The sequence below is a fragment of the Bactrocera latifrons genome, unplaced genomic scaffold (assembly GCF_001853355.1).
Source record: "Bactrocera latifrons isolate USDA-ARS-PBARC rearing strain unplaced genomic scaffold, ASM185335v1 scaffold_215, whole genome shotgun sequence".
In the NCBI taxonomy this organism is placed as follows: Eukaryota; Metazoa; Arthropoda; class Insecta; order Diptera; family Tephritidae; genus Bactrocera; species Bactrocera latifrons.
Genome location: NW_017535686.1, coordinates 436,809 through 457,040, shown reverse-complemented (window position 1 = coordinate 457,040; position 20,232 = coordinate 436,809). Strand labels below are relative to the sequence as shown.

Below are 20,232 nucleotides of genomic sequence, written 5' to 3'. Positions count from 1 at the left end.
GCATCAAGGCTTTTGAGCACTCATACAAGTGCCTTATAAATTATGTGTTGCTCATACGCCATGGTACTCTGTGCTATGAATGCAGTACATTTGGTATGTAACTTTAACTGCGTTGAACTTTCATAACAATATTCTTATGAAAAACAAAACAAAAAGCAAACTTCCCTTCACAAATATCAAAGATTCCTTATAAGAACTTGATTCCGATATTCACTTTGTATGGCAGCTTTATGCTATAGTGATGCGATTTAAACAATTTTTACGAAGATTACATTGTTGCCTAAAATCATAATACACCCCAAATTTCGTGAAGATATTTTATCAAATAAAAAGGTGTTTCACGCAAGAGCTTGCTACCAATCTTTCCATCTTATATGTCAGCTATAAGCTATATTGCTTCGATCTAAACGATTTCTTTGCTGATTACACCACTGCCTTAAGCAATAACGCATGTCAAATTTCTTGCAGATATCTCGTCAAATAAAAAAGTTTTTCCTACAAGAACTTGATTTCGAACGGTCATTTTGTATGGCAGCTATGGGTTCCAGAGATCCAATATCGGCGGCTCCAACATATGAGCAATATCTTGGAAAGCAAATGGCAGGTGCAACAATTCAGATCGATATCTTGAAAACTTGGGACCAGGCCGCGTTTATGCAGACAGATTACTAGCAGGAAAAACAGACAGATAAGACTAAATCGACTCAGATAATTGTGCTAAACATTTATATGGTCTTCGAAGTTTCCTTCTGCGTATTGCAAACTTCATAAATCCTGTTCAGGGTATTATCATTCATCATTCACACATTTTTCTCTACAGCAAACAAATGTGTATTAGAATATCCTACTTTTAAAGTTACTGATCCCCAAGTACTTACGATTTCGCATACATATATGAAAGTTTTTAAAACGTAAAATGGCATATTTGTTATTGATTGCAATTTTTGTCCCCCAAACACTGACGCACTAACGGTATTCATTGCATGTGACCAGCGTATACCATTTCATTATACTCTTTCAATAATTCTACGCCTTCTTCCGAGGTCTCCTTTCGCCTATAACCATTTCTCATTTGCAGAAAGAAGCAAAATATTTTTTGTGCCCACATATTTGCTTGCTAAGTAATCAAACGCGTTAAAAAATGTCTGTTGCAAGGAGAAAACACAGGTAAATTGGCATAAAACAAGAAAAGTCTTCTTCCAAGCCACAGCTTCATACATACCCAAGTGTAGAAGAGTTTGTGTGGCATGCCGCAGTTTTACAACTTAGTCGTAGGAAAAAGTTCGGTCTGAGCATGTGTGCGCGCATATTTCATTAAGACAAATGCGGTAAACTGGCTCATCATACTCGTCATTAAGTGCAATAAACAAACCATACTCCGTTTCTGTTGTTGTGGCTGGAGTGATGTAAAAGTAGACGAGGGATTGTATTGTATTCTTAAGCCCTGAACAAGATGTATTAATATTCCACGGAAGCTCAATAATATGTATATGCACATATGTATATAGAGTAAGTCATACAAGTATTAGCTGGGCTGTTCATTTTTCTGTATACACGTAAACTAGTCAGTCAATAATGGAATAATAGTTCTAAAAGTTTTCACACATCCTTTTCTCCCCAAAAATCTGATTCTTTAACCTGAACTTGACGAAATAGCATCGTGCAATTTTAAGTATATATTTTATTCGTATTTACTATTCAATTGAAAATTCTGCGTCCGGCCATAGTAAAATACATTTTGTCAGTACAATTCCCTTTTTATTCAACATAAATCCTTTCAAAGATGATACACTAATTAGAGCGAGCATCAAACATTCCATACCATTCTTGTAGTACGATTCGTCCTTTGCTGCATTCATCACTTCTTTCGACGAAAATATCTTCCCAGCGATCATTCTTTTAAGGTCTGAGTACAGAAAGTAGTCAAAGGGGGACAGATACGCATAACGCGTTGGATGCCAAAGCAATTGCGCCTTCGTTCTTTCCGACCTGTGACACGATGCATTGGCTTGATGAAACAGCACTTGCTTTTTCTTCAAAAGCAATTTCATCTTAAAACGATCCAATAACGCTATGTAGTCGCTGTGCAGGCTATTTCCTATTTCAAGGTAGGCAACAAATTGCCAGCCAAATCTTGCGTTTTCTTTGGAGCGAATTAATCGTGAGCATTTCACTCGGGTGACTATCGATTTGACTTCGAAGTGAAATTATGGAGACATCTTTCATTCCTTGTCACATATGGACACAAAAACTAGAGTCTCTTACGCATGAACATCTCCAAACACTGCTCCAAATCATCAACTCGCCGTTGTTTTGGATCAAAAGTGAGCTTGTGCGGCACCCACTTTGTACAGAGCTTTCTCACTCAAAAATTCGTGAATGAAATGACATACACACTCAGTTAATATCTTTAGAGCGCATACTATATTAAACAACTTTACTTTATGGTCTTTCAAAACTATTTTGTGGACATTTTTTTTTTATTATTATTATTATTATTATTATTTTTTTTTTTTTGATGTTTTCATCAGTAACAACTATTTTGAGCGTTCACTGCGTTCACCGCCTTCGGTGCTCATTTCATTTGATGGTTGATTTTCCTGAGGCTTTGTCCGGAAACTCATCATCGTGATCAAGTTTTTTCATGAACTGTTTTACACTTCAAAAAGCAATATTTCAGCAACATACGAAACTCTTTTTTTATTCATCTTTTTCACAAAAACAAAAGTTGTTTCACTCAAAATGATTTAGTTCACAAAACAATGACACAACAGCGGTCAAATTGATATACATGCCTTTTGAAGGTTAGGTATAACTAAAAACTATATGAATTTCAAGTTAGTAGCGCCATCTATGTGCCAGTCCAGGGACTTTTCAATTAGCGAAAGGATTTTTACAATATTTGTATATTTTATATAACAAATAGCTCTCATACAAATCTGGTAAACAGGCACAACTGGTCGATCGAAATCAAGGTAAAGACCTGCAGTAAATATTTTTTGGAACATAGTTAGATTTAGTTATACAAGTTTTTTGCTAAGCACACCTAAGAATGTTATTATAGCAAACAAACAATATCACGAAATTAAAGAATCTTCTATATATAGCATGAAATGATATGAACTCTTATAGCTTAATTGAAAATCACACAAAACAATTGATATAAACCAAAATCAAAACTCAAGAATTTCTAATTAAAGCTCATGTATATTTTGTATTTCTTTCAATAGTTCGAGAAATATGTGCAATGCAAACAAAAAGCTGCATTTAAAGTTAGCTTTTAATTTTAATTGCCATAGCATAAAATATGACACTTTGATTACTTCGACGTAACGGTGGTTCGGAAGATTGAACAAAGAATGCAAACGCTTTGATTTATGAACACAAATATTTAATTACAATTTATTCTCACGCTAAAACTTTTTGAGGATCAATAATTATAAGGCTGCATGTTTCAATTGAAAGGAGATTCGCAAGGAAAAATTTATTTATTTTCATTTGACATGTCAACGGAAAAGTTTGGGAATTGAACATAAAGAGAATACCAGGCGAAATGAACCACAATTAAATGCACATTAGGAAACTTACAATATTTCAATTAAAATATTTAAAAGAAAATCTAAAATTGGTAAACAAAAATACTTGACAGTTATCGAATTCTTTTATTGATATATGATATTCTTTTATTGAAAATATACATTTATGCGCATTGTCTTCTTCCGCAAACTATTTTAACTCTCAGAAAGCAATTTGCTCAAAGAGCTTAACATGGAAATATTAAATTCCTTTGTGAATTTCACAAATGTCTCAGAATACAAGGTTTTTGCGAAACGCTGCGCCATAAAGCTCATAAATATGTCACAATCTGCGCGGCTAATCCCCGTGATGCCACGCACGCACAACTTTATACACTCATAAAACCAATAAAATTCAATTACGCCACGCAGGTATGGTGAACAAGTAAAATTACAAGGATTAGTGGAATTTGTTTAATTGCATTTTTTAGGCCAACTTGAAGCGAAACGTACTGAGATACAATTTTCTATACAGTTATAAACAAAAATGAAAAGAGAAAGTTAAATCCCCATGCCTTGTATGTATTCCTGAAGCGTGCAGAAAGTAAAAAAAAAAGAACTTGAAATAAGCAAATGTGTAGGCAACTACAGTCAACATATGGACACATATACGTTAGGGTGGGCAAAAAAAAATGAATTACTTTTCCTTAAGGGGAAGCATGGGTTTCTTCGTGTAAAAAAAGTGGCTTTTTTACAACTTTTTTTTCTCATATAAAAAAATGATATATTTTCTAGAATTTTTCTTTACTACAAACGCACCATTAGCAAAGGAATTCTGAAATTTTTGGAAAAAAATACTTTAGACTCAACCCATCAAATAAAAATGCGCCCACATTGGCCCGATAACTCCTTAAATGATCATCTAAAAAGTCAAAACAAATTCGTGTTTTAGTTAATACCTTAACTTAGTACTTGGACGAAGGAAGAAAACTGAAAATTAAATTTTTGTACGACTTTTTTTCAAAAAAATGAAAATTTCAGTAAAAATTCCGGTACATTTTTTTTTTCAAATAGTTGTAATCGAAAATAAAGTTCTTCGTCCAAGTTTTCAATAATTGTATCTCAAATAACTTTGTAAAATTTTATCTTAATTTAATTTTATTTTAATCTTGTCAACCGGCATCAAAAACACAGTTTCAAGAAAAACGTGTTTAAATGCGGCGCACTGAGCCTAGCTAGTCTCGAGCTCACAAGTTCTCAAGACGGTATCTCCAAAACTATCAACTATCGGATCAACTGGAAAATTTAGGATAATATTCTGGAGCCTTTAGAAAATTGAATAAGACAAAAAAATTGTTTAAATCCGTAAACCTACGTAACCCTTAACTACCGTGAAAATGATGAATGGTATATTGGTAAATGAGCTCTTAATGTTAATATTAACAGGAAGCATATTGTGATGTTTGAAAATCTCATGTGCGGATATGTGAGACAGGAGTAGTATGGACCCGAAAAAAACTCAGTGAGTTTCATTCAGGTACCACAAATACCGTACTCCATAGTATAGTATAGAGTAAGGTCAACCGAATGTCTGAAAATCCTGATGTTTGTTATATGGGGGCTGGTGGAAATTCTCATCCAATATTATATACACGTTCAATTATTTTGCGGTACCTCACATTTAGCCGATATATGCGGATAAAATCAGCCGAAAATTTAAAAGTATTCTCTTACGTATACAGGGATTAAGTGAAAGATTAACCTGATTCAGTTCATTTTTGACACCCAGACATACTGATATCATAAAAGGTATTTGAATTTCATAGATTTATTTTGGATTTTTTGTTTTTGGATTTTGATTGCGGACTGCATTTTCGAAAGCAACATAGTCGAGAGTGCGAAGCTACCGTTCCCTGGCGCTTCAGCACCAATAACAAAAAAGTGCAAAACTTTTTGCGAGCTAACTTCAAAGGCAGCTCGAAAAGTGGAGACGAATCGCTGCCATAAGCTTTGGAGCTATTGAAATTGATGATTGAATCACACCCGCATGGGTACAATTTTAACAGAGTTTATAGCCTTTTGATCGATATTTGCGCCAGAAGGACTCACGGGCTCCACGTTTCAGGTATCTGGGGCTTGACTCAGTTACTTTCCGAAGACACCCATCTACGAACTCGTCTTTTCGATTCGCCCAAGTAATATGTTTACAAAGATTCACGAGTATATCTCAGTTTATAGACAAGTTACAGTTTGCAGGGACACGCGGACAGACAGACAGACATCCGGAGTTCAACTCATCTCGTTATCCTGGTTATTTGCATATATATATATATATCACCATATATCTGACTTGATTAGTTTTAGGTGATACGAACAACCGTTAGGTGAACAAAACTATAATATTCTGTAGCAAAATTTTACAAGAAAAATATATATAAATATATATTTTTTTTGGCCGACCCTAATATACATAGAAACGTTTATGCCTGCGTTTATGATGAGCACACCTCTTCGGTTAGCAGTAAGTTTTATCAATAAATTATTGTATTAGACGGTATTTGCAGTAGCGAAAATCTGCGCTCAAGCGCTTACCCGACGTTGTAAGCTCACCTGACTTCGTGTATGTGTGTGTGTGTACTAGTAAATGTAAGCGGATGTGTGCAAAGCACCCGTCATTTGAACGAGCACCTGGTATACCTACATGTAGATACACATGCATAAGAGTGTGTGAGTGTGTGCGCGTAATCGAGTGCATAAATAAAATTAGATAAATACCACAACCGACATGAGCGATGAAACCGAATTGCAAATGTGCGCAAACTAACTTACCTGCCTGTGTGTAAGTATGTTTACAGCCGCACGTATGGCCAAAACAAAATACGTGAATTAGCAAACAAATCACCGCGAGAAGGCGACGTTCGAGCTTAGCCGTCATGTGTGGGCGTGGATGTTGTGAACAGATGTGCTTTTCATGTACTCACTTATATACTCACCTTTCACTGGTGCATGGTTATTTATTTATTTGCAAATATATTTTCATATTATTTTCTATTAACATCTGGTCACACCCAACACATTACTTTCATTGTCCGTTCATACATGATGCTGTTACACACTTACGCACTCAGCACTGGCGACACAAACACACGGGAAAACAATTTAATCAATAATTCACCTTCAACGCTGAGTATTTAAGACAATAGCAACTGGAACTGGATCGAGGAAATTCAACACTTTATTATGTAATTTAAACGGAGTCGCGGGAGAGCGTGATATTTTATTACTTATTTGCTGTAGCTTTTTCTCAGCAATACTAAGTGCAGGTGGCTTAACTTTAAGAGACAATAAGGGTTCAAGAAGTTCTTTACGAAGCGAACTTGTAAGAAGCACATTTTATGCTTACCTTAAGAATCGACATTCATGTTTGCCAGGCATACTTATTTGTAACCTCAACAGTGTATATTAAGTTTACAACGCAGTTTTGTAACACCAAGCAGAAAAACTTGGAGGCCCTGTAAAGTATATGTATTATATGTATATAAATGAGCACGGTGACGAGCTGAGTCGGCTTCGTCCTTCAGTTTTTGAGATACAAAACGTTCTTGTCTCCACAAGTACCAGCTCATTTGTTGGAACCGTTCATACCGAACTACTATAGCAATCCGATCTGAACAATTTTTAAGCCATGCCAAGTTTCGTGAAGATATCTCCTAAAATGAAAAAGCTTTTCATACAAACATTTTATTCCAATCATTCAGTTTGTATGCCAAACGATATGCCTTATATGCGTGTAAGCATATAATCAGCATAACTTGGGAGCTCTCTGCCTCTTTCCTGCACAGCTATTCAATGAAAAATTCTGCTCTATGACGAAGTAGTATGGTAGACAGGCGTAGGGAATGGGTTCAGAGGCTTGCTAAAGTGTACACAATGGCAGCTTCAAGAACCACTCCAACGTTGGCTGTAGGCTCTTGAACGATTGCCATACCTGTACCCAAAATCGGCGTGGCGATTGTTGGCTGTAGGAGAATTTACATATAGAAATTTCGGGCACAGCTGAGTGGTCAATGATGCTTTTGCTAGCACCGGCTACATAAACAGATTTTTCAGTTAGGAAAGAAGGTTCACAGTAAACACAGAGAAAGACTGCATGGCTATAAGACGATGTGGGCAGAAGCATGGTAAAGAAAATCAAAACACGTTGGAACAAGTAAAATTGCAAAAATCATGTGTTAAACTTTGGACCAGAAGTACACACAATTTGTAGGAAAATGATGGCAATACTAAATGGTCAGCGCCTGGTGGCGGCACATGCCTGTCGAATGGGGCTGACAGATCGAGAAGACTGCAGGAAATGTGAAAAGGAAGGCAACAGGGGAACAGTGAATCTTCGCATGTGAACTTTTCTGACCCCACTGTATGAGACACTGGAAGAGGTATCGATTGTGAGGCTCGCGTCAAGCGCAGGCATCCTGAAGGATGACTACTCCTCAGGGATCACATAACTAAATTCCATGTAAACTCCAACTGATCTACGGGTGGCTCATTAACCTACCAGTCTAACCTAGCCTTAACTATATACCATAGTGGGCCGATGTACACCAATTTTATCGAGATTGTTTTATGGGGTAAGGCACTTGGTTCCAATCGTTCTGTTTGTATATAAGGTACAATAGTCCGATATCGTTGATTCTGAAAAATAAGCAGCTTGGCGGGTAGAAAAGGAGTTGTGCTAAATTTCAGATATACATACTACATACATATCTCAAAAAGTGAGGGACTAGTTGGCGTATACACAGACAGACGAACATAATTAAAACGTCTCCTCCTCAGCTGAATATAAGTATATTAGTTATTAAGTTTACCGGTTTTTTTTACCAGTTTTTTAACCAATGAGACGAGTAAAATGTATGTTTTAAATTTTAATTATTTCTTTTATTTATTTTATTACAATTTATATTAGAAATAATGACTAAAGAAAAATGCCCCAAAAATAATGCTCTTTCAATTAAGAAAGTTAGATAAACAAAACACAGTGTAAAAAATTATGCTTTTACATAGAGAAACAACGCCAAATTGACTGACTACATATAGGTGAATTAGGAAACTCTCCAGCGGCTGCTTACATATGGCGCGTGTTGCCGAAACCGCCATGGCCCGACTGTGAGGCGCCCTTGTTGTAGCCCATCTGCAGATTCAGGTGTCCTTCGTGTGCACGCAATTGCTCCTCGGTGAATTCGCGCTCATTCTTCTCGGCCATTTTAGGGCCTAGTGAGGGACCAGTATATTCTGGGTGCTTCTGAGTCTGTACAACAAAAGAAAATACATTTGAATGAGTATTGGAATGAAAATACTGAGCTCATTTCGACTTACGATGCGTCCCAGGGCGTAAAGCGACAGCGTCACTTGTGGAATATTACGACGTTCGAACAGATCGGCAGTTTGGAAGATTTCCTCTTCGGGCACACCGTATTTCTTGATCGCCGCTTGGAAGCGTTGAATGTTTTCCATTAGCTGGAAGTTGGTGCCACGCTCCTGGATTTTCTTCACCGAGCCGGGTGCCAGTTTGTTGATCAACTTGCAGAGGACAATGCCATCCTTAAGTATATCTTCGTATTGGCCGGCGGGCACTTTCTCGCCCAACACTGAGAAGATCCAGTTGAGGACTTCTTGTTCTTGTTCCTTGTTGCGGGGCTGCAAAGAGTTGGATGAGCATAATTTATTATAACGGTATTCAAGATGGAACACAATTACATGTGTGTGTGTGTTTGACTTATAAATGTGAATTTATCAATGAATCCCCTTCCACACTTTAAGCCTACTTTTCAGCGCTCACACGCAATCAGCTTTGATCTATACAAAGTAATGACGCATCACACAAATAAATAGTCGCGCTTAATCAATGAAAATTGATTTACATAGTTTTGCCAAAACCAAAAACAACAATAACAAATAATAATACCACATATAATTGAAAACGCCCTACAAAACGTCGCTAACATGTTGCAACCGCACTCCATCATAAATCAAGCGTTGTGGCATTGTTGTTTTTGTTGCACCAGTGGTTGCAAATCAACACTTGTCCACCAACAGTGTTCGTTGTTGCTTTTGTTGTCATTGCGAGAGCTAATATTTGTCGCAATTAATTAAAATGCAAAGCGTAAATAACAACGTGGCTATGTCGGTGTCGCCGAAAATTTAAATAATGACCATGTCAACAACAAAAACAACAACAGTGTCATAAATTTTAACAAAATAAATAAAATTAATGATCTACAACAAACAAGTGCTCGTGCTCGGCCCATAAATGGGGTAAGTTATCGCCTTACAACAGCAATACAACAACAATGACAACAATTTTTCTATACCCCAATATCAGTTACTTTGCATATATTTGCCGTATTACCTAAAATTAATTAAAATTCAAGCGGTGAATTTGGTAATACTTCAATGACGTGGCGCCCACTGTTTGCTCGTTTTCCCTCCTCTTTGCACGCGATTTACCTACGTGTGTTTTTTATTCTCATTTAGTTTGCGTGCGCAAAGAAAGTAGTCCAAATAGATATTTTGTATCTTTACCCTAAAATTTTTCTAAATCGTGAATTTTCCTCATCGATTCGAGTAGATACTGAGTACATACCATACATAGCGCTGATTTACATGCTGCAAATTAGCTTAAGTAAAGTTGCAGGGTTCATTAACAAAGTACATCTATCAGCCATACCGACTGACGCTCTAAAGAAAAGCTTTATTGTTCAGTAATTTTCGAAAACACATGCCTTGATATCTCCTCATATATTTTCGATGCGGTTCAAGTTAGGAAACTATGCAGTTTTCTCGCGTTCATATAAATTGTTATGTCTAAATTAGTTCTTGACATACTTTCTGGTACTTTTCGAGTAATCGTTCGTTCCCAAAGGCCCATTTCTGTGTAATTTGTTCCTCTATGTACTACCAATTTTTCGATATATTTGAGTTGATCTGTAATGCTTGGGAGAGTGGCGCTACAGAATTTCTTTTAGGAGGGAGTGACATGTTCTACAGAAAAAAAGGTTATTTCTAAGATATTTAATTTCAGGTACCTGTTTGGCACACAACCGTTATTATTAATTTTTAGCATTTTCTTATTATTTCCAATCTATCCTTCTACGATTTTGGGGGGTTTTAGTATCCAAAGCCTTCCCTGTTTATTCGCCATTGGTCTTGCTCTATTCTATGAGAATCAGTTGCAAATTATTTAATTATGTAAGTTCCTGCATCATTCTTGGTAATAACAATATACTGAAGCATGTTAGGGCGGTTTTGAGGGCTAAAACATATTTCTGTAAACATTTTAACTCAAAAATTTTCATTTCCAATAAATGGAGTAATGGAAAATATCGCCACTTTGTTCACTTTGTTCACTTTGAGCACTTTATGTTGTTATTTTCGACAACAAACGCCTTTTCCTTGTGACAGATGGTTAAAAGTAGTAATCCTATGTGTCTGTTGAATTTTAAATTTTTTAAATTGGGATCTAATAATTTTTTCTAGTAATCACCATGTTCGTATTGTGGTTGTATTCGGCTTTAGCCCACCCAGCGCTGACATTTTGATACCTTCTAACGAATTCGTTTGCTTATTCAGTAGTATCATAACATAACCACACCTACTTCTCATATAAAGCAACAGCTGAGCTCTTAGGCAAATACGATAGCAAAAATTGCCAATTTTCACTCGAAAATCAGCGTAATAAAAAGCTCATGCTCAAAATTTTGTGTAGGATTGATGCTTTTATATGAGATATATAAATAAAACTGGGCGGTGAAATTGGTATATATTTTACCTTGCGTTGAATGTAAGAAATATCGTGCTTTTCCGCTGCTCAGTTATTTTCAAAGTCAATAGCTGGTAAAATCCATGTTTATGAAACCAGATGCAACGTTGCCACATTTACCTAAAACTTGCATCAAACCCGACATTACAAACCTACTTTTGGTTAAATTAGTGCAGTGCCGATGCTTCTGCCTTATGTTATGCCTTTGTTTGTTTTTATTCTGACAATAATTGCTTCACTGACCTTAAGCAGAAAGAAGATCGACGTCAGAGCAAAAAACTATACAAACAACAAAAATACCAAAACCAGCCGTTTCATTTCACACAAACTAAGGCATTAAACGCTAGAAAAGCCACTTGTCTGTATAGACACACACCCTCTGCCATATACTTACAACCACATGTGCCCATGAGTGCCTATGTGAGTCTAAAAATATAAATGTAACTGTAGTAATTGGGCCAATGGCTGGCACTTCATGGGATTTCAATGGCATATCTGCATTATGCTAATTTGCGTAGATTTCAAGTACTTTTTGTATTACGACGTTGCCTTGTTGAATATTTTCCAAAAATTATGGCATTTATTGTTTTCTCTTTACCATTTTATTAGCCATAATCAGCAATAAACATTTGCTGTGCACAACAATAGTCTCATTGCTGGTTTCAAAACTCCCTTCTGCCAAAAAGAATTTATATTTTTCGTTACAAAATAACACACGCAGGGCATGCAAAATTTAATCGCAAAAAACAAAAAAAAAAAAACAAAAAGCACAACAGACAATAAATTTTTCACAACTTTGCTTGTTCGGAATAGAGCAAAGTTTGGACTATCAATTACATAAAGGTTCATCAGGTTAAAAGCCGTTTAATAAATTATGTGACGCATGAGACCTTTCCCCTTCTAGCGTCCAAACACATAAAATGCCTCAACGTACATACCATGAATCATGCAAAGTTCATGGTATTTGACTAAATATTTGACTTTGACTTTAAAATTTTGAAAAATTAATTTAATGTTTAAATGTCAATTGGAATAAAGCTTATTGTCAAATCATAAATTAATCCGTCATTTGCATACGAATATATCAAAACAATAAAAACAAAGGAAATGTTGTAGTTGCCATTGGAAGTGTCATTTTGTTCGAATATCTTTAATTTAAGCACGAAATGTTTTGTAACAGTATTTTGCTTTTAATTTAGGTAGCCTTATATGCTATGTGATCAAATTTCAACCGAACTAATACAAATAATTTGCGCTGGTCGTCCATCCACCTCTGTTAATGACAATAATTTCGAAAATATTAAAGAAACACAGCATAAAAATCTTCGAGTGGGCAGCTCGTTCGTCATTCGTGACCTGAGTCGTTTGCGAGAGAACATCTGCCGAAAATGGCCGGAATTGTGGAAGAACAACTCATGGATTTTGCACGATGATGCACCATCGCATGGAGCCACGATTGTGACCGAGTTTAAAGAAAAAAAATACAATGAATACCAAAGATCAAATACCGTTTTCATCAGATTTTGCTCCGTGAGATTTTCTTTGTTCTCTGAACTTAATTTGCCGCTCCGTGGAACCCGTTTTCAGTCGATCGAAGAGATAAAACAAAATTTTCTAAAGAAGCTAAAGTCCATTTCGAAAAATGCTTATGAAAAATGCTGCGAGGATTGGCATAACCTTTGACTTACATATGTGTGTTACATCTGGTGGGGATTACTTGGAATGTATGATGTTGAAACTGCCTAACAACTAGCGAATAGCGCTACAAAAATTAGTCGAAACCGGAAAACTATGTCCAATTCGGTCAAAAACCAAGATGCTGCTGATCGCTCACTTTGACTAACGTTCTTTATGAATGATGATGAATATACTATTGGGTCGTTTTGAGGCATCTACGTAAAGCAATTCATCGTGCACGACCAGGTAGGGAAGCTGGAAATTCTTAAATTGTTCACCACACTAATATGCGCCACATTGTATTATGACTGTGTCAAACTTTTTGGCCAAACATTAAGTCAGACTCATCTATTAGCACCGTACGCGTCTTGTGTCCATTGCAGCCATTAAAAGTTATGTCCTGAAGGCCATCTTAACAGAGGCTTATAAAAATCGATCCGCTCTAGTATGGATTTATTTACTATACATATGTATATTAATATCGCATATTTTTTTAATATATAACAGAGTAAACAATTTTTATATTTCCACACTTTTGTTAAAAATATTAATGTGTGCGAACAAAAAGCATGAAGAAAAAAAAAAACAGTAGAAAAGAAACAACGAAAAAGCCTTTCACAAATATTACAAATGGCAATATTGTACATATTTGCGCGCGAGCGAAGGCATCTAAATATATCCCTATAAAACAATTATTTGTGTTCGCTATGTGTCAGAGCTCAATTCACCGTTACAAAGACAAATGTAATTGGCCATTTCATATTTTGAAAATTAGCGAGCATTTCATGCTTTATATGCGAAAATATTTGTTTTCAATATTGCCATGACAAAAGCAACATTTGGCCTAGAGAAAAAGTTGTATGTTTTAATTGTGATTATTTTAGGCAGAAAGCGTTGTTTCATTCACAGTTTTTCTGCTTGAAAACTAAGTCAATGTAATGGGAGAGAAAATATCAACAGAAAATTCAACAACACTTTAAAGACTACTACAAATAGTAAAAAGTGTTGATATATATTTTTTTTATATTATATATACATAAATATTATATATCATCTACTAAAATGCAAAGCAACGCATCATTAAAAGAAATCGAAATTGAGTTTTTTGTTGCTTACGATTCACTACATGTTATTGCATTATGTGCATAAAATTTTATAACCACTTTATAACCAATACACAACCACTTTATAACCAATACATAACCATTTTACACCAAAACCCAAATGTCATTTCAATATGAGCGGTTCTATATATTATATCGTTTTTTCTTCACCTATAAACTTATGGAAAGTGATGTTACGTTATTTTGCATTTTTGGCGGCGATATACATACATATATATATATGTGTATATAGTATATTAAATACTTTAATTATACTTTCAATAATTTTCTTATGTATGTGTTTAATATTGAATATTTTATTTTATATGTGCCTTTGCAAAGCTTTTAATGAATTTCTTTTCGCTTTCATGCAAACCTAAATTAGATGTGGCAAGATGCCAACGTTGTAATTGTCGCAAATGCATATGTGCACACTTGTTACTCTGACCATAAAATCGAGTCAATGAAAATGAGATCAAGCGATTCAAGCAAGCTTAGACAGTAAATAAACGAATTTAAATTGCCTTAAACATAGAGTGCTCACTAAATGGCGATAAATTCCTAGCGGCACACACACGACGCAGCACACCAGCACCACGGCACCGCGTACTTTTGCGCTTGAACCTCGCACTAAGAAACAGCGTGGCGAAAGACACAAAAATGTGAAATTAAAATTGACGAGCAATTTCGCTAAAATCCCAATAAAATATGTTGAAAATAAAATTTATAAAAAAATAAAACGATTTTCACAAAAATTCAAAACATTTTCTACACAAAGCGGCACAGCAATAATTGGCGAAATTCCCGACAAAGGGCACTGGTGTAATTTATTTTACTTTTGAGCGCCTTTGTTTGCATTGTTTGCGCTCGAAAATATTCACTTTAGCATTTAATTTTTTTACCTTGTCTATTATAGAAATTTCGCTCTAGAATCGCGGTTGCAATCTGTGCAAGTCAAATATATGTTAGGCTTGCGCGTAAACAACAACAGTGTGAAGCACTTTAATCATAAATAATAAAAAAAGAAAAAATGTTAACTTCGGTTGCAACAAAAGTAGAATATGCTTCACAGATAAAGAATTTTCCAAACAAGAACTTAATTCTGATCGTTCAGTTTGTATATCAGCTATAGGATATTGTGACCTGATCTGAAATATATCCTCGAATGTGCAAATTTCACGAAGGTATCTTCCCAATTAAAACAGGTTTTCTATATAAGAATTTCATTCTGATCAATAAGTTGTAGTGGCCGCTTGTATCAGGCTTTTTTTTTTTTTTTTTTTTTTTTTTTTTTTTTTTTTTTTTTTTTTTTTTTTTTTTTTTTTTTTTTTTTTTTTTTTTTTTTTTTTGTGTGAAAATTATATACTAATTTCGAATAGTATCCAAAGTTTTGACCATTGTTTGCTTTCTACACATTTTGACCACCTTTGCGGCAATTTGTGACCACCATGCCATTAGAAATGTTCGTATATTTTTGTCCAAGATTATTTTACAAAATCACCTTCTCCGCTGAATTCAAAAATTCACTATAATTTTTCATCGAAAAATCATCTTCTCAGATAAGGCTCATTTCCGGCTTAATGACTATATCAACAAATAAAATTGCCGCCATTAAATTGAGTTAAATCCTGTAAAATGTACGTACATTATTCCAAAAAACAAAAAAAAAAAGGGTTCTAATTCCTGAACTATTGCACTGTCGCAAGCGTTATCATTCTCCGCCAAAGCATACAAACTTGTGAGTATTTGTATTATATTTATAAATAGAATTATTTAAGACGTAGTTTTTTGCATTTTAATAATAGTAATATCAGAGTTGCTGAAAAACCATATCAATCATTGTCATTCGCACCTCTGTCAACGCTCGCTGCCCTTCGCAGTGCTCGCAGTGTAAAGAAGAGAAATATTTTACACTGTGCTGCGGCGGAAAAAGTGAGCGAATCGTATTCAATTAAACACAAATTTGCTTTCAACCGCATTTCAATTATTCGCTGCGTCGCTGTTTTCCCAGATTTTTAAACCAGATTTTATAGCTATTTTTTTTTGTGTTTTTTTGTACATATACCTGCCTATTAGTTGACCACCGGTAATTAAATTTCAATTAAAACAAGAAAAAAAAACTTAAATTCGGCTGCACCGAATCCTTGATACCCTGCATAGATGCATATTTTATGGCAACTATATCTATAAATGGTTAGAATCCAAGGGACAACATTTTGCTAACTCTTTATAGCCACATTGAATCGAATAGTTCGAATTCGATTTGAAGTTACTTAAAATGAATAATACATATTGTATGGAGATTTTTATATTATTTTGATCGATCACTTTGTATGACGGCTATAACGTCTGTTTGCCATAGTCATTCGGGCTGGACAATATATTCGAAATTTTACCACTGTTTTGGAAATCAATTTCGACAAATGTGCTGCTTCTTGTGGAGAAGAATTGTGTGCAAATTTTCAGTTCGGCATCCTAAAAATTTTTTTATATTATTCAGGGTATAATGTGTACACTGCAATCCAAACGCTCTGTCATGCGGCTGAGAGGGCGCATGTAAATATCAGTCAGAATTCTCCGCAATTGTGCTACTTTCACGCCAATTACAGTAACGGTCCATGTAAAGAGAATGGATAATGCGGTTCTTATTATGTATGGCGTTTTGGGAGTAGCAACATTCGCTAAGAGAATACAAAAATATGTAATAAATGTTATTTTGCACGTTATTGCTGGAACAGAGTTGTTTGAAACGGAGAGTTCAAGTTGAGGATGAACCATGAAGTTAGGCGCAATAAATGTCTTGTTCTTATTAAAGTTAGAGCTATTGAACCGAAACAAAGGATCGTGCAAATGGTTGTTATGTACTTTCTTTTCGACTCAAACAAAAGGCATTAAAACCTAGTCCAAATTTTCCAGGAAACCATAAATCGGAAATTTACAAGGACTTAATAAATAAACTTATAATATCATATTAAGCATTGCGAAGGAAAAACTGTATAATAAAAACCACTCTCATTGAAAAAATTTGAGTTTTCGTTATAAAATAGTTATATACTGATTATACGGACATCTGACAGCGAAAGCCGACAATTTTTTGTTACATGTATGTAATATGATATAGTAATTCGTAAGCAGTAAAAAAACTCAATTTCGATTTTTTTGATTATTCGTTGTTTTGCCTTTTAGGCGATGATATACTTGACTCTGAGCTGAATATACTTGACTCTCAGTTGAAATTTGGTTGCTTTGAATGGCGTACAAACCGAGGTGTTCCAACAGGATAATTCCTTGTTATCAAAGGAAATGGAGCGCAGTAATGTAAGGAGATTATATTTGGAGAAAAAAAAATAAAAGTATTTTTTCTCTATTAAGCAATAATTTTTCTAAATGTAGCTGTTGTTTCTACGTTTTAAAAAAAAATATATGTTTAGCGCTCACAGTAAAGCGTGTCAATTTATTTTCATTCACATATTATAGTTTCGCAGCCTTAGTGCATTCAAAATGTGAAATCAGTTTTGTGGTGCAAAAAAAAATTTTAAATTTCATTAACCAGTTATATATTGTGTCAGTAGTCAGGAGTGTCAACATAAATTGGCTGCATCACGTAAATTTGTAAATAATATTTTTCTTGTTTTTTAAGCTTAAAAGAAGTACATTTTATTGCTTTCCATTCAAGAATTATTGCTCTAAATATGGCAAGCAACAATTTTGAATTTATGGACAAAATATAATTTCGGATTTAAGGAGAGAACTGCATTTACCAATTAAAACCACAAAAGCAATATGAGCAAATATTTGCGCTAATTACACTGCAGCCTTTTAACAGCGACATCCGAGGAAGCAGCAGCTGGCTACTAAAAATAATTGGCTTTTCAATAATTATTGAGGTATTTCATAAAAGAAATGCTAATGTAGCGTACAAATCATAGAATTATTATTATCATGTTTCATTGAGATATATATGCCGTGCTTTATAATTATTTGTTAACTAAAGTTGTGTTAGTATCACGTGTTTCATGTGGCTTTAAACAGTTTTTGCTTAAAATACTGCAACAAAGCGTGTGCTCACGTACAACAAAAGCGGTGTGTAAGCAAATAAACGCTTTTAATGAACCTATATCATTCTATTGCAATTATAATTAAATAATTTTTTTTATTTTAATTCCAAATTATTGACGGTTGTGGTTTAAATCCCACTCCGTTGCCGGCATTATGTATGTCACGTAATGTGGATGCGTGCATGTATGTGTGTGTATACTTGTTTGTTGTTAAATATGATTTTGAAATACATAAATTCTGTAATCAGTTGCAATTAAATTTATTTAATTAATAATTGAAGAGCGCCATAATTGCAAATGCAAATATTTTATTGCATTTCAGCAACGATTGTGTGTTTGTGCGTATGTGGGCTACAAGCGATATACTATATACCTTTTTTTTATAAATTATTTGTACTAATAAACATTAATTAAACTACGACAATAACCCATGTCAAATTTCATGCAGATATCTCGTCAAATGAAAAAGTTTGCCATAGAAGTTCTTCACTCCGATCGTTTTGTTTGTATGGCAGCTATATGTTATGGTAGTCTGAGTTGAAGAATTGCCCCTGAGATTGCATTACCGCTTGAGATAAGAATTTGCACCAAATTTGTTGCAGATATCTCGTCAAACGGACAAGATTTCCATACAAGCTCATTATTCCCATGGTTCAGTTTATATGGCAGCTATATGCTATAGTAGTCCGTTTTGAAAATTTCTTCTGATATTGCATTAATGCTTTAGGTAACAACTTGTGGCTAATTTCCTGCAGATATCTCGTCAAATGAAAAAGCCATCCATACAAGCATTTTATTATGATCATTCATTGAGCTATGGCGGCTATGTGTTATAGTAATCCATTTGGAACAATCTCTTTAGATTTTGTAATATTGCCTTAGAAAATAACTCATAGGAAATTCTATACAAGCACTTGATTCCAATTTTTCAGTTTGTATGAAAACTATATGTTATGGTGACTCAATCAAAACAATATCTTAAGATACTAGAAACTTCCTTTGCAATCGAATCCTGTGCAAACTAAATGAAATTCTAATATTCTTGGATTTTTTTGCTTTCTCCGGACCTCGCTAATCACTTGGTTTCCACAATCTAGGACGTGGAAGCATAAAACGCATTTTCACCTTAAGTAGCGGTATATTTTCCACCATATATGTATATATATTTGTATATGCTAAATGTCACTTACAGCCATTTTATTTTTGAAAACACTTAAAAACTGTACACTAAAACGATGTTGGAAATATTTTTTGGAATTATTGCGAACTCTGGTGTGACCACAGCGCCGAGTGTCTAACTTGATCGAAGTGAAATTCTCAACTAACGCAAGTGTTCAATGCGAGTTTTCATCTTTTCCCCCAAAACAAACGAACAAGCAAAATTAAAAAGTATATATTTTCAGCAAACTCACATGAAACAAGAAGAAGAACAAGTTGAAACAGCCGCAAAGTGCCACATTGTAGGCGTAGGCGCAGCAAAACCAACGCGCGGGCGGAAAATCGAGTTGATGGGGTAATGCGCCTCGGACCAGAACAGTTTCGTTCAGAACAAATATACTATAGTATATAGACGATCATTTAGCGAAAATGGAAAAATGACGTAAACTTGTACGTACGCATTTACAGCTGTGCATGTGTTTGTGCGCCAATGACTTTCGTTTAGAACACAAAACGTACGCGAAAGCAAAAGCAAAACACTAAATATCCATTTGACAGGCGGCATAAACAATTGGCTAAGGCGAGGAACGTGAGCAAATCACGACGAAAAGCACGAACAGCGAAACACCAGTATATATACATATGTATATATATGTGTACTATATACGTACCGCAGTGTCTTGTCGAGGCACTCTTGGCGGGCTGTCGAGGTGAAGGTGATGGCGCTGACACTTTCGACGGTGAAGGCTGCCGTCCGTTTGTCACTTGTTTTTTCTGCCGTTCTATGCTTTCTCTTACACCATTCGCGGTGGCCCACGCGATCACACATTTCATCGTGCGCAGCCACAGCTGACAACGATTGATCATAAATGAGTCTAAGCAGCGACAAACACACGTTGCATGTT

At 35.1% G+C, this 20,232-nt stretch overlaps 1 protein-coding gene across 1 annotated transcript; it reads right to left on the bottom strand.

Annotated features, from left to right (window-relative positions):
- Positions 1–8,424: 8,424 nt before the first annotated feature.
- On the bottom strand, positions 8,425–19,507 carry LOC108968434 (myophilin). The gene is made up of 3 exons (XM_018932481.1): positions 19,360–19,507; positions 8,889–9,209; positions 8,425–8,820 (listed from the first exon to the last, which is right to left on the bottom strand). The coding sequence occupies exons 1-3, from the start codon at positions 19,363–19,365 to the stop codon at positions 8,638–8,640; spliced, it is 510 nt and encodes a 169-aa protein (XP_018788026.1). The 5' UTR covers positions 19,366–19,507; the 3' UTR covers positions 8,425–8,637.
- Between the last annotated feature and the right edge of the window lie 725 nt (positions 19,508–20,232).

Excerpts from the sequence above, each read along its gene's own strand:
- LOC108968434 (XM_018932481.1), bottom strand. Across the intron at positions 8,821-8,888 it reads TTTACGCCCTGGGACGCATC|ACTCAGAAGCACCCAGAATA; the intron begins GTAAGTCGAAAT and ends TTTGTTGTACAG.